General features: G+C 38.3%; 1 protein-coding gene across 1 annotated transcript in view; it reads left to right on the top strand.

The window, feature by feature from the left end:
- CPAMD8 (C3 and PZP like alpha-2-macroglobulin domain containing 8) overlaps positions 1-13323 on the top strand; it is a 52871-nt gene that overhangs the window by 16099 nt on the left and 23449 nt on the right. The window contains exons 18-27 of the mRNA XM_075444129.1: positions 1175-1317; positions 2325-2387; positions 5402-5633; positions 6229-6382; positions 6979-7121; positions 7597-7648; positions 8326-8624; positions 9024-9249; positions 9787-9963; positions 12751-12832. Coding sequence (XP_075300244.1) covers positions 1175-1317; positions 2325-2387; positions 5402-5633; positions 6229-6382; positions 6979-7121; positions 7597-7648; positions 8326-8624; positions 9024-9249; positions 9787-9963; positions 12751-12832 — 1571 coding nt within the window. The remainder of the gene's footprint in view (positions 1-1174; positions 1318-2324; positions 2388-5401; positions 5634-6228; positions 6383-6978; positions 7122-7596; positions 7649-8325; positions 8625-9023; positions 9250-9786; positions 9964-12750; positions 12833-13323) is intronic.

Here is a 13323-nt window from a genome sequence, read left to right on the forward strand (position 1 = left end):
GTGGAGGGATCCATGTGGATGCTCTGGAGAATCGGACAGGGGACCGGAAGGTTGCTCCAGGCATGGGCGAGCATGCAGATCTCTTCTGCAGTTACTTTGACAGGGAAGCAAGGTGAAACATGAGTCTTTCCTTCTAGCCTTTTCTCTTTTAGACCATCCTTTGGAAATCCTTTAAACTTCTTTCCTGCCCTAGTTCTACCAGCTTCTATAGCCATCTGCGTGAAAGATCAGCAATGTTTTATTGGTATCCTGTATCAGGTTATGCCGATCCTCTGTCTCTTCATTCTTTGTCCTTTCTGCAATTTTGGCTAAATTGTTCTATTGTGTTGTCTTAAATCCCATAGGCTTCCACTTATTCCCTCCCCAATGCTTCAATCTCTTAATCGTAAACTCTAAATCCTCATTACTGCCCGCTGCTGCCAGAGTGGCTGCTGCTTCTCTCCCTGTGATCTGTTGGGATTTTTGTTTTGATGCTTTTTTTTTTTTTTCTTACTGAGAGGTGTAAAACTCTTGGGAAAAGATAAGTATGTTAACAGCTGATATGTATGCATTGCTGTATACCTGATTTGTAATAATTGGATGCATGTGTAAAGAGAACAAAACTCATACTCCCTCCTTTGGTGTCTGGGAACTGCTGTCTCTTATGAATAAGTGCATTTAGGGGACAGAGCTGGCAGGCAGCTTTCTTACAAATTCTGTATTTTTACTGTGAAGCTCTGTGGACAGTTTCCATTTTGCTTGGCATTCCTGGCCGTGCAGAATTGGTGATGTCCGATGTGAAAGCTGCCTGCTAACTGCAGCAGAACACACTGGAAACTTTTAGGAAGGGTAAAAAGCTGTAATGTAATATTCTAGGGGAAAAAGATGTGTAATAATTTTTCACCTGTAGCTGCCTGACAGTTACACATGCCCACTAATGTTGGAAAATGCATTTAAATTATTATCTAAGCAAACAAGAGCTTTCTTCTAAAACCCCTGCCTATAAAGTGCCTACGTATTTTCACATTGTCATTTTTATATAAAGTTTTAAAACTCTTGAAATTTCAATTGAAATTTACCCCATAAATGTTGGAATAGGTTTGGGGGATTCTACTCAGAAAAGTTTTTATTGATACATGTTTTGGTTTTTTTTTTTTCTGGCTTTTGTTTTGTGGTCTTTGTTTTTATTGTCTAGGAAACTGGCTTGGTTGTGATGACTGACATAGTCAGCTTAAACCACAGGCAGAATGGAGGCATGTACACGGATGAGGCTGTCCCAGCTTTTCAGCCACATACAGGGACGCTGGTGGCTACAATGCATTCTAAAATAGCACCAAGGTAACACTTTTGTTGTAATGCACATTGTCTATGATACTCTTAGCTTTTTTTTCTTCTGTATTCTCAGCTGTTTCCCACCTCTGTTACCCCAGGAAATTGCTTAGTTTAGGCAGGGGGGTGGTGGGGAAACTCTCTTCTGTTGTCTTGATAGACCTAACAAAAATTGTAACTGACAGTACTTTGTTAAATTAATTCTGGAAAAATGCAAAGTAATATTCTTCAAAAGATCATTTCAAACTCTTTGCTTATCTCAGTTTTCTGTGAATTGGTTGCTGCTTCTCAATATTTGCAAGCTAGCCCTTGTTTTGCAGAGTTGCTCATAGCTCATTATTTTGACCATTCAGCTGGTGGTCAAAATAAATAAAATGAGGGACTGCAGGACGAAAAAGTTGTGAAGTGCTATGGCTAATGCTGCAAACTGAGGATGTGCCTTCCCTTTGTTTTCTGAACCACCTGATGGCCTCTCTTAGCAGACTAAGTTTTGGAGGTTAGTTAAGGAAAAGATAATGAAGCATCACAGATGCAGACAAATGGAACAAATTATGAAAATATTAGAGATCAAGACAATTCCAAGAGCAGAAATGGAGGGGAACACAAAATAGTGATTGTAGTACTACTATTAGTAAGGCCATATCATGGGAAGTCACATGCTCTATGTGCTCCCTCTGATTTCATTCGGTGAAAGAATGTAGATCATAAACCTTTATTTTTTTGGATTATCTTCTTTATGTTAGTTTTTAAGATTGTCATATTTATACTACTTTTTAGGTTCTTAATTATGTCTTGAGACTGCTTGATGTGTGTGTGCACGATGGGATCATTTGGAAAAACTATGTAATATGTGTTATGAATGATACACCCATTGGCTTTTTTATGATTCTGTGCTAGCCAGAGTTTTGGTTGGTCATGTGAGCTGCATTCAGGTGATAACACTGATTTATCAGTTACTGTTAAAATCATCTCATTAAAAGATTTCATTGTCAAGGCCTTATTTCTTGTTCTAGCAGAGCAGAGAAGAGAAAAAGAACATTCTTTCCGGAAACATGGATTTGGCACTGCCTCAATGTCAGGTATTGACAGGGAATTCCCTTAATTATATCCAGAGGGTTGTATCCTCTTCAACTACAGAAAAGAAAGCTCTTTAAAACCTAATGGATTTACACTGGTGTTCTTTGATATTTTTTTGTTGTAGTTGCTTTTCTTCATTACTGCTTTAATCAATAATCTTTCTTTGTAACATTTCCTCTAGTCTTGAAGTGTATTCGCTTACTTCAAGTTGAACCTGTCAGTTGTGACTACATTGAAACCCATCTGTCATTCACCATGGTAGCACAGGCAGAGGAGAATCTTCAGGGAAGAAAAGGAGTAATGGTTTGGTTCAACACGTTTCTAGGGTTTACTCACTTATGGAAGTGGCATATTGACAAGTTACTGAAGAGCAAGTGAGGGTATAGGTTTGCAGTGATTAGCTACTTGGAGGAACTACCTGTTGCATAAGCTTGCCTCACATACTAAGTGCAAGTCATACCGCTCTTGTAATGAGAAGGGACTGGAAGATAAAAAGTGATAGTGCGCTTCTAGCTCTGTGCTAAAATCTTCATATGGACCAGAATTCTATGTACCACTTAAGAGAGTGAACGGTAATGGGAAATCTTGCTGGAGCTCACAGTCAAGAGGCAAGACCAGGCCCTCAGAAGTGCCAGTTTCCCTTTACAGTGGTTGATGAGTTGGGTCTGGATTTGTTTTTGGACCCTATGGTAATCCAGAAATGTTGCCTTCGGTGAGTGCTAGTGGCTTTGTTCCTTTCCACCCCTATTCTAGCATGAAGTGCTGCTTGTGCTTTAGGGGGGAAATGATCCCAGAGTAATATGTGTGAGGAGATGGAGGCAGAATAGCTGCTTCTGTAAATGCTGCCTATAGGCTAACCGTGCGCTGGTGAATATTTTCTATTGATCGCTTTTTAAATTGCACAGAGCCCCTCTTTCTCTTTTGTGTGATGCAAGACCATCTCCCCCAAACCTTAATTTACTGCCTGATAAATCATGGTTTCCACTGGGTACATTTGGAACTAAAAAAAATGAATAAATAGATAACTAATCTGTCCCAGAAACAGCACATCTAGGATAATTTGAAGCAATTATTAAAAGCCTTGTCCAGGTTTGCAAGTAAACTTCATTCTCAATAAATGATAATAAATTTAATTTGACAGGAACTTGCAGCAAGTGTATTCAAATCTGTTCAATTGAGCATGAAATACTCTTTGTAGTAATACACAAAGAATTCCAGAAGTGGCCGATTGGGCCTCAGCAAGCGGGGCAGTTAATTATAAGTGGGAGAGTGTGGAATAAAAAGTTGCAGATTGCATTTTCTCCACTTCATTAGAAACAACTGAGTTGAGCATTCCTTGATTTCCACTCTCTTGAACAGGAAGAATTTTTTTCTTCTACTATTTACAATTATAATATTCAATCTTGAAAGAAGGAACAAAAGCCTAATGTCAACTTCCCAAACCAATTCTAAAAAATCCTAGAGCTGGAGGGTCTAATGGCTTGAAATGTGTGTGTACTTTGGCCCCCCGCCCAGAAGAGTAAGTGCCCTCATGTGTGAAAATAATGTTAATGCTGGTTATGGGCTGAAATCCCAGTGGAAAGAACATCAGCTGCAACAAATTGTCCGGTTAAACAGACTGGAATACTGCCAGTTCTAGAGCTAGGACACCCTTCTTCTTACTCTTCAGGGCTGAAGTTTACTGCAGGTACCAGCTACCTAACTCCAATTAGGATAAAAACCTACATCTTAACAAACTAGTGTGCTTATAAGAGTTTAAAATAACATGGTGCTGTCAAGCCAAGTGCATTTCCCAGGCTCTCCGCTCTGTAGTTTGAGCTGGGGAACCACGTTCATTGGCCAGAGTGCTTGGAGACTGACTGAACCTAGCATGGCTATTCAAAGGCACAGGGATCTCTAGGTTTTTATCACACGATTTGTTTGAATCTCTTTCCTCCTGTAATATAAATACACAGACCAGTACATAACATGCTGCCTAGTTACTGACAGTTATAATAGCTTAGGCTCATTGAAAATTAGTGGATTTAGATGATGGAAGTAAAGCTACATTGGTCCCTAAAATGTGAATAACCTTCAGTTGGAAAGCAGTGAAAGCGCAGTTCTGCAGTTTGTCCTGGATATGAATCAGGCGGTATTACAGTGTTGAAAGACAGTGTGTTATGCTGTAGACTCACAGAGCTTATTCTGAAGATCTTTGCTTTCTCATTTTCCATGCCAACTAAGATGCATGTTGCTCTCAAAAGATTACAGAGCTAGCAGCATGTGTATCAAGCTCTGGGGAATAAATAAGAACTTGAAAGAAAACAACCTTAGGGTGTACTCATAACTGCACCAATCATCCTGCCAGTTGAGCCATGAAATAGCTTTTGTTCTTGCTTTAGAGGAAATGTTTTCTGTTCCAGGCAAGTCCAAAGCTTCTTTGCAGGAGGGAAATAGCAAAGTCTGCAGAACAGAATTGAATTTCTATTATTATAAAGCGTGGAAGAGGATACCAGGCTTATGATATCCTGTTGTGGTATGCACGCTAAAGCTAAATACTCGAAATAGAAAATTGATTTTTAATAATTAGTTACGATCCTCAGTGGAAGAAAATGATGTTTTTGGAAATTTTCTGAGTCAGGCATTCCAGAAACCAACTAACCAAAATGTTTCTGAATCAAAGTATGCTCTCCTGGACAAGCAGTTGCTGAACTTGGTGTCTGGAAAATTTATTTTTCCTCTTTCCTCCTTTTTCCTTTTTCTCTTACAAGAATTTGCATGTTAGACTGTTTTGTAGAAGCAACTACTTGCTGTTCTGCTCCTTATAAATGTGCATAGGTCTCAAAAAAAAAAAAAAAAAAAGACAGAAAACATTGAGCCTTTCATAAGCTGTTGTTCTAAGCAGACATTGATGCTATGTTGTAAGTTTGGATCTAGAGAGAATTCCCCAAAACGTTTGGCTCTGTGCGCTTTAGCTTCATTCAAAAGCATTTCATTAATCTGATCAACCCGTGTTATTCCCTGTTCTCTTTGGTAGTAATGTATCAGGAGAAGCACAGCTGCACGTGGAAGTGCCAGACTCTATCACTACGTGGATAACGGAAGCTGTGGGTCTGTCTGAAGAGAAGGGGTTGGGCATTGCCAGTCAATCAGAGCTGAAGACTTTTAAACCTTTCTTCATTGATTTCACCTTGCCATACCATGTCATCCGGGGAGAGCAGACCAAAATCCCGTTGACTGTCTACAACTATTTAACTGTCTGTGTGGAGGTAACTGCCTGCTATTCCTGTTGCTAAGCTACTAAATTCTGTTTTATCATCAGAATTTCCCAAGTGATCAACAAGTTATGGTAGATAAGGTATAGGGATATTGTAGTGATAAGCTCGACATCAATGCTTTGAACAAGATAAAAATACTGCTTTTCAATATGATTGTCATTGCTTTATTTACTTTTATCTTGAAACAACTGTAGTAGCCTGAAGTTTCTTGCAGCACTTTAGAAATACAAATAGTAAAAAATGTAGGGAAGACAATTAGGAAGCTTATGCTGAACTACAGAGAAGAATTTCCTTCATCATCAGAAAGCTGCTGAAAGTCGTTTATTTTGAAAGAACATTTTTTTCCCAAGAAATACTATCTCTCTAGATGTGTTCTTCTCAAACTAATTATCTGTCTAGCCCCAGTAATACATTCTGAACTACTTGTAGAACTGCTGAGCTGAAAGTAATGCTGTCAGTCAAATGTGTTACTAAAAGGTTTGAAGAATGAGTAATCTGTACATACTATAATTTTATTAAGCATTTAGTTTATCAGTTGGTTTTGCAGCTGAAAGTTGCAATAAAAGGCATTCAAAAATTTTCACAGGTCCATGTGAAGATTTCTGTTCCAAAAGGCATAAAGTTTGTTGGGCATCCTGGGAAACACCATCTGACAAGAAAGAAGTGCGTTGCCCCTGGGGAAGCTAAACCCACCTCTATCGTTTTGTCCTTCAGTGAGCTTGGACTGAGCAACATCACTGGTAGTATAGAAATAAAAATAGCTTGCTGCTTGAAGGAGTTTTACAAGTGTTTCTTTTTATTCCTCTTTCAGAAGGAAATTCTTATTTCCCTAGTATCCCAAAGTGGAATTGTTCATACCACTGGCTGCCAACTTAGCTTTTCAACTTCATTTGTTTCTTACAAACAGATTCTGTAGCTGTAATGCATTGAAGAGTCTGAATGACCAAACTTCAGGAGATTCCCTAGTCATCGCTTTTCCTGTTGTATGATATGTGGTCATGTAAGGTTTGGACCTGTTAGTCTTCCTGAAGAGATCAGTGGAAATTTTTAGTAAGAGAATGACAACAAATTCTGTATATCTTTCCAGCAAATAATCACAGTAAAAATTGTGCAACACTGGAAACTAGGAAGGAGTTTCTCTCTTGCCCTGTCCAAATATTGTCCAATTTTAGATGTGACTGTTCAGATACTTACGGAATAAAGGTAATATGAGGGCTGTAATTACAAAACACTTGATGTATTGTTCATCAACTGTATCTAATTGGTTTAGATCTTCATTGAACTTCTGAAGATCTTCCTATCACAAAATCTGCTGCTTTTCCCTTCTGTTTCTTAGCAAAAGCTTTTGCTTATGGTGGAACTAACTGCTGTCAGGATGGGATGCAGACCTTAAAGAATGGCAGGCACTCAGAGGACAATTATATGGACAAAAGGACCCCAGTGGGAGTGGATTATGTTCGCAGTACTGTTATTATTGAGGTAAGAGAATAGGAATTTGTAATAATTCAGAAAAAAATTATAAATGCTCGGGCAAATCATGAAAGTTTTTAGGTAGTTAATAAAATGTAAATAGGTTTACAAGAATTTTCAAGTTGATTTACGGTATGTTTACGTGATTGGAAATAATCAGTTTTAGTAGCATGTGTACACAAAGCCCATTTGATTCAAGCTCATGCTGGTGAGTCTTCAGTACTGTTCAGAAGAAAAAGGGATAGAAATTTTATCAGATAAGCTTGCTCTGTTAATATAAGAAATATGCTGTGATGTGAGATTCACTGGTAGTGGTTAGCATATCTCTAGCTAACAGAATAGAGTGTAATAACTTTTCTGTAAAGGATATAAAACACTGTACAGCAGCAGATTATTCTTTCTGTATTTTGTAAGTAAAACTGAATAGCTGTTACTGCCAATCCAAGCACTGTATTTTTATGTATGGATTTCTGTCTTTATATAGCCAGAGGGACTGTCCAGAGAATACACCTATAGTGTGTTCTTCTGCCCAAATGGTGAGTTCATGATTCAAACAAGATACTAAGTTTGTTTGATTTAGTTATAAATAGAAACATATGGCTTCATCTTGTGGAAAAAAAAAAATACCAAAAATCTTTGTTTCTGTTTCTCTGTGATTGATGAGTTCTGTGTGTAGGAGGAGCTTTTGAATAAAGAGTCTTTTTTACCTGGCTGGCTAATTATGAATTTACTTTAGCTGCCCAAGTGATTTCTGGAAATGGCAATTAAATTCCTTTACTTGATGAAACAGTTTAAGTATTCAGCACTGTGGACAGTAACTGTGACTGTACTATATTTTCAGCTGATGTTTTAAAATTCAGTTCTGGAATCACTATGTCCTTTCTGCCTGACTTTTGGATAGCTCAAAGTTGGCTCCAGTAGCTAAACAGTGATGCTTTTGACCACTAGGTTAGAACTGAAAAATCACTTACAGACTTCAATAAGAAATCCAGCTGAGCAGTTTGAATTGAAGGATATTCTATATTGGAAGGGGGTATAAATAGAAGATGGGAAGCAACATCCACTTTTATAGTTTGTTTAAGAGAAGCTGGAAAAAAGAACATGCACTTAGGAAAGGTCTGTTTGTTTAAATTTTAGTAATTAGCTATGGGTTATTTTTGACGTATGTAAGCTAAGCTTTAATTCTTACAACATTCCATTATTTTCTGACTAGAGAAAATACACATTTCTACACCTAATAAGTATGAGTACCAATACATGCAGAAACCTGCCCAGATGACACACTTTGACATTGCTGTGAAAGCACACAATGATGCTCACCTGGCCTTGTCCTCTGGTCCACATGACATGGCAGAGATGACTGAGATTGTTATTGGTGGACATCAAAATACTAAAACATGGATTTCCATAAGCAAAATGGGTGAGCCGGTGGTCAGCAGGGACACAGCTGGTATCCTCTCCTGGGATGAATTCCGCAGCTTCTGGATCAGCTGGAAAAATGGAATTATCCAGGTAATGAATTTACGTATGTAATGGTCTGGAAGTCTCTTGCTTTCTTAGACAGAGTTTGAGCACACATACGGCAGATTTTCCTTAGCCTTGTTGTAGAAGGTGAAAGCTACACTCTTGTTGCTTTTTCTACATTGTCTTGATCAGGCTGTTTTAAGCAGAACATATCTGCTTGCCACATTATGTTCTCAGAACCTGTCTTCAATATTTTTAGTGCTAAGTGTGCTGAAAGCCTTGGAGGGGTCAAGCCTGTGGAATTCTCGTTAAACTTCCTTGGATTATTTTGTGGGTGGGAAAGAGAAAGGTACTGGTCCATCTACAGTGTTCTCTGACAGGGACACGTGGCAGACTGACTTCATATGTGTGGGTTCTCAGAACTGCATTGTTTTCTGTTCCTTTCAGGTTGGCCATGGTACTCGGGTGCTAAATGAGTCTATTATTGTGGAGTGGACAGTCCCCAGACAGCTTGAGGTGAAGTACATTGGCTTTTCCACAGGCTGGGGGTCAATGGGAGAGTTTAAAATTTGGAGAAAAGAAGAGACTGATGAAAATCACAATGAAGCATTTACTCTTGGAGTTCCCCACAACATAATTCCAGGATCAGAAAGAGCTACGGCTTCAATAATAGGTATCAATTATGAGGAGGTATCACAAGGTACCAGTTATCAAATATGAAGAGCTAGTCCAGCTGTTACTTGCTTCTGACCAGTATTTGAGTAATACAGACCAGATAAGGTAGTAATAGGCAGTTGCAACTGCCTATGCTGCTTAATTCTGGGACAAATAATTGCTTGGGGTTTTTTGTCACTTGTTTGAACCCTGTTTGAATTGACAGTGACTTAAAGTTGATACCATCTGAGGGCTTTGCAGGGACACTGTCTGTTAGAATTCATAGTATTGATTTCATAATCAATATAATCACAAATCTTGCTGTGTTCTAAGCTAGTAGTCTAAACTGGGGAGTAACGGATAATCGAACTCTGAAATGTGAAATTTCTTTATTTTAGCAAGAGCTTGAAGGACTTCCAACTTATAATACAGTTTATTTAAGCTGGATATGTGTAGCTAGTAGAAATTGGTGTAGTCAGATGGGTTTTAATCGTAAGAGATCAAAAGGAAGTAAAGTGTAATTCCTTGATACTGAACATACCCCTTTTTCAAACAGGAGATGTGATGGGTCCTACATTGAACAACTTGGACAATCTTTTGCGATTACCATTTGGATGTGGGGAGCAGAACATGATCCATTTTGCTCCTAATGTTTTTGTGCTGAAATATCTGCAGAAAACCAAACAACTGAGTCATGAGGTGGAGAGTGAAGCTACTGATTACCTTGTTCAAGGTAATTCATTACACTTACAATTCATAGAAGAAGAAAAGGCTTGTAAGTTAGGAGAGAGTTTTACTAGTGTCACGTTGTCCTTTCGAATCAAGAGTATCCCGAGTGATGAGGATTCATTGTTTCTTGTAGGATAAGCTCACAGGTTAACAGATTTTGACGGCACGTTGTTTTCCGTTGATATGTAGCCTATGTTTCCCTTCAGTAACTCCTAGTTTACATGCTTGTTGATTTATATTTTGTTACCTTTCTTTTTTTCCTTAGGTAGCTCATTTCTATGTTTAAACATTTCAGAAAGTCAAGGAAAATTAAATTTAGTAAAAATCTGTATATTTAGTTTTTCTTCTTCTTTCTTCCTAAATTGTCTTTCCAGTCCTTTAGTCACTACATGGCTCTTCTCTGACCTTTCTCTTTAAAAGTACTTTCTTAGTAACAGTATACCCAAAATGAAAAGTTACTATGCAAAGTAGTTAACCTAGAGCCATATAACGAACGTTTTTTTTTTTCTGTCCTGTCCCGTCTCACTAAACAGCTCAAAACAATCTGTCTTTTTGTGCACTGTTTTTCTCAGCTGTTTGGGAAAAGCTACGTGCAAAATAGTTTTGTAACTAAATACAATTCTCAGGATAAGCAAGAATTCAGAGATCATTAAAAACAAGAATGACCCAAAGGGACAAAGCTGTCTTGTGTATGAGTCAGGCAATAGTCACGTTATGAAATCAGAGGTGACAGGATTAGGTGGTTCTCCTCTGAAAATATAAATGTAAAATGTAATATGTAATACAGTTCTTGCATTCAGCAGCAAAAGCCCAGTGCTGCTTCCTTTGCCTGGCTATAGTAATTTCACATGTAATTTTTTTGTGCTTGCTGATAGCTGTAAGACAAGGGGAATTTTTTATAGTCCAGGTCAGTTTTTCCTTTGCAATATCATTTGCTTTTGTTTCTTTTTACAAATCTGCAAACTTACCAGGTTTTTGGCTCCAAACTCTGCCTGCTAATTAACCCTAACAGCAGAAATCCTCAAGAGTTTTAAACTTTTTTGTGTTTATTGGAGCTCTGCCAAGTATAAGGTTTAGATGGGAAAGTCTGTTTGCTTACTCCAGAAGGCTTTTGTGACTTACCAAGCCAGAAAACTTTTTCATCACTTAGTCATCCATTGTAGAAAGAGCTGATACCCAAAAATTCCCATGTATTCTCTTATCTTTAGAAGTGGCCCGAGCTAAACTAGTTGGCAATTTTTCTACTTTCCCACAATGCATTTCTACAAAAGCAAGTGAACAGGTGAAAACTAGAAAAGTGAACCTCTCCAGTGAGTCCAAGCATCTAGGAGTGTTTAGAAAACAGAAGATTTCAGAAGAGCAAGTGAGATATAAAGTCTGTGGCACTATCAACCTAGCAAGCAAAGAAGAATAAATGTAAGAGCAATGAAATATAAGTCAACTCAAAATGAACATTCGAATAAAAGAACAGAGAAAATTATGAGATTGATATGAGTACAAATACTTAGTTTGTCCATCTACCACACTGGAAATGAAGGCTTAGGAACAATTTAAGGAGGAAGTGCTCAGTAGTAAATTGTATCTGAGTCCTGTGTAGAAGAAAGGTGATCTAATTTAATGTAGCACCTATTGTTTGGAGGAAAAAAAACCCCAACTGTTACTTAAACTTTCTGCCACATACTTTTCTATATCCCACAACCCACAGACAAAGATGTTTTTACTGCAAGAGCATCACTAATCTCTAGGGCTTTTTTCCTCACATTTTTCAAACCATTCTATCTGCGTTCCCTATGAGCAGTGGAAGGCTGTAGAGCAACACAAAGAAGTGTAGGAGTCATGGGCAGCCTTTACTCAGAGATTGTGGAGCTGCCTCTATCCGGAGAGGTCAACAAAGAAACTTCACCTCTGGAAATGAAAAAAATAATCCATTCCCATAAAAATGTCAGGCAGTGTGGAATAAAGCATCTGTTCATGTGTCAGAGAATTAAGCAGGCACTAAATGTCTTTGGCACAGTCTTCTTGTAGGTTTGACATATCTCCGTATCAGAAATACGCATTCCTGAAGAGTTTGATTCCAGTGGGCGTTTAAGAGCTGTATCAAAGAGTGAATTCTGTGTTCCTCAATAGAGAGGCTTAGAGTGCTTTATTAGGATGGGAAGTTCATGGTTGAAAGAGAAATAGGTTTGAGGAACAAACTATTTTCCTAATAGGAAGAGCATTTTGACTATCTTTATTTTCAATCTCAAAAGACATTCCAGTAGGGAGTTATCTTCAGCATTCAACTTGTTGTCTAACACAAGCCTTATAAGACAGCCCTAGTAGCTAGGAAGTGTTCATGTACATTAAGATCACATTTGTTATTGTCATGTTGCATCAAGTTGTCCCAGGCAACAACTTTGGAGAAAAGTCTGAATCCGGTTGTATCATTAAAGGAAAAAAATTTTCATCTGCATGGTGCTTTCACTAAAATGGAAGGAGAATGGCTGTATGCTTAAGTAAAAATATTTCTTTTAATTCTTATCTTTTCAGAGGGCTATCAAATTTTTAATATTTCTAGTGGCCAAAATGCAGGGGTTGTAGTCTTACAGATGTTAGCCTGAATGGTTTTCTGAATAAGCCACAGCGTCTGTACACAGAGCTGGCTCTATCACTCACAGCGAAATAAGAGGTTGCCTCAGGCAGCAGAGTCCCTTATACTAGTGCCAGATGGTCTGAGTCTTCATTCACTTTAAATACTTGTTTTTCTCTGTGTGAGGATTTTGGACTCCCCCAATTCTTTTGTGAATTCCAGGCTACCAGCGCCAGCTGACCTACAAGAGACAAGATGGTTCATACAGTGCTTTTGGCGAGAGGGACTCCTCGGGGAGTATGTGGTGAGTTGCTATTTAAAACAGAGTTAGAAAATTCAGTGTTTGCTAAATGGGAAAAATACACAATCAGCAAGGAAGGAAGAGTAATTTTCCAGCTTCCATCATGGTATCGCACACAGTGGAGAATAGAAATAATACTCAGTGACTGTAGCCTTACTGTTTCAATGCTGCTGGGTGTTCGTACTACACTAGTAGGTGTATTTCAAGACACAGGGGCAGTTAAGATGGTCACATCTACTAATATGTCTAGGCTTTAGGCACAGAAGCTATAGTTAAGGATCTTATTTTGTCTGCTGGAATTGGAGTAGCAATGTATGGGGCATTTAAGCACCTAATTCCACTGGGGAATGGAGCTTCACCTGAAGCATATACAGAGAAACTTGCTGCCTCTAGAAGTGGCAGAGGCTTCTACCAGGATAGAAGAAAAATAAAAAAACCCCAGAACAACCCAAAAAACCACAAATAATTCTTTCTCCCAAGTGTTTGATATCCCC

This window comes from Opisthocomus hoazin, chromosome 27 (assembly GCF_030867145.1).
Source record: "Opisthocomus hoazin isolate bOpiHoa1 chromosome 27, bOpiHoa1.hap1, whole genome shotgun sequence".
NCBI classification, from domain to species: domain Eukaryota; kingdom Metazoa; phylum Chordata; class Aves; order Opisthocomiformes; family Opisthocomidae; genus Opisthocomus; species Opisthocomus hoazin.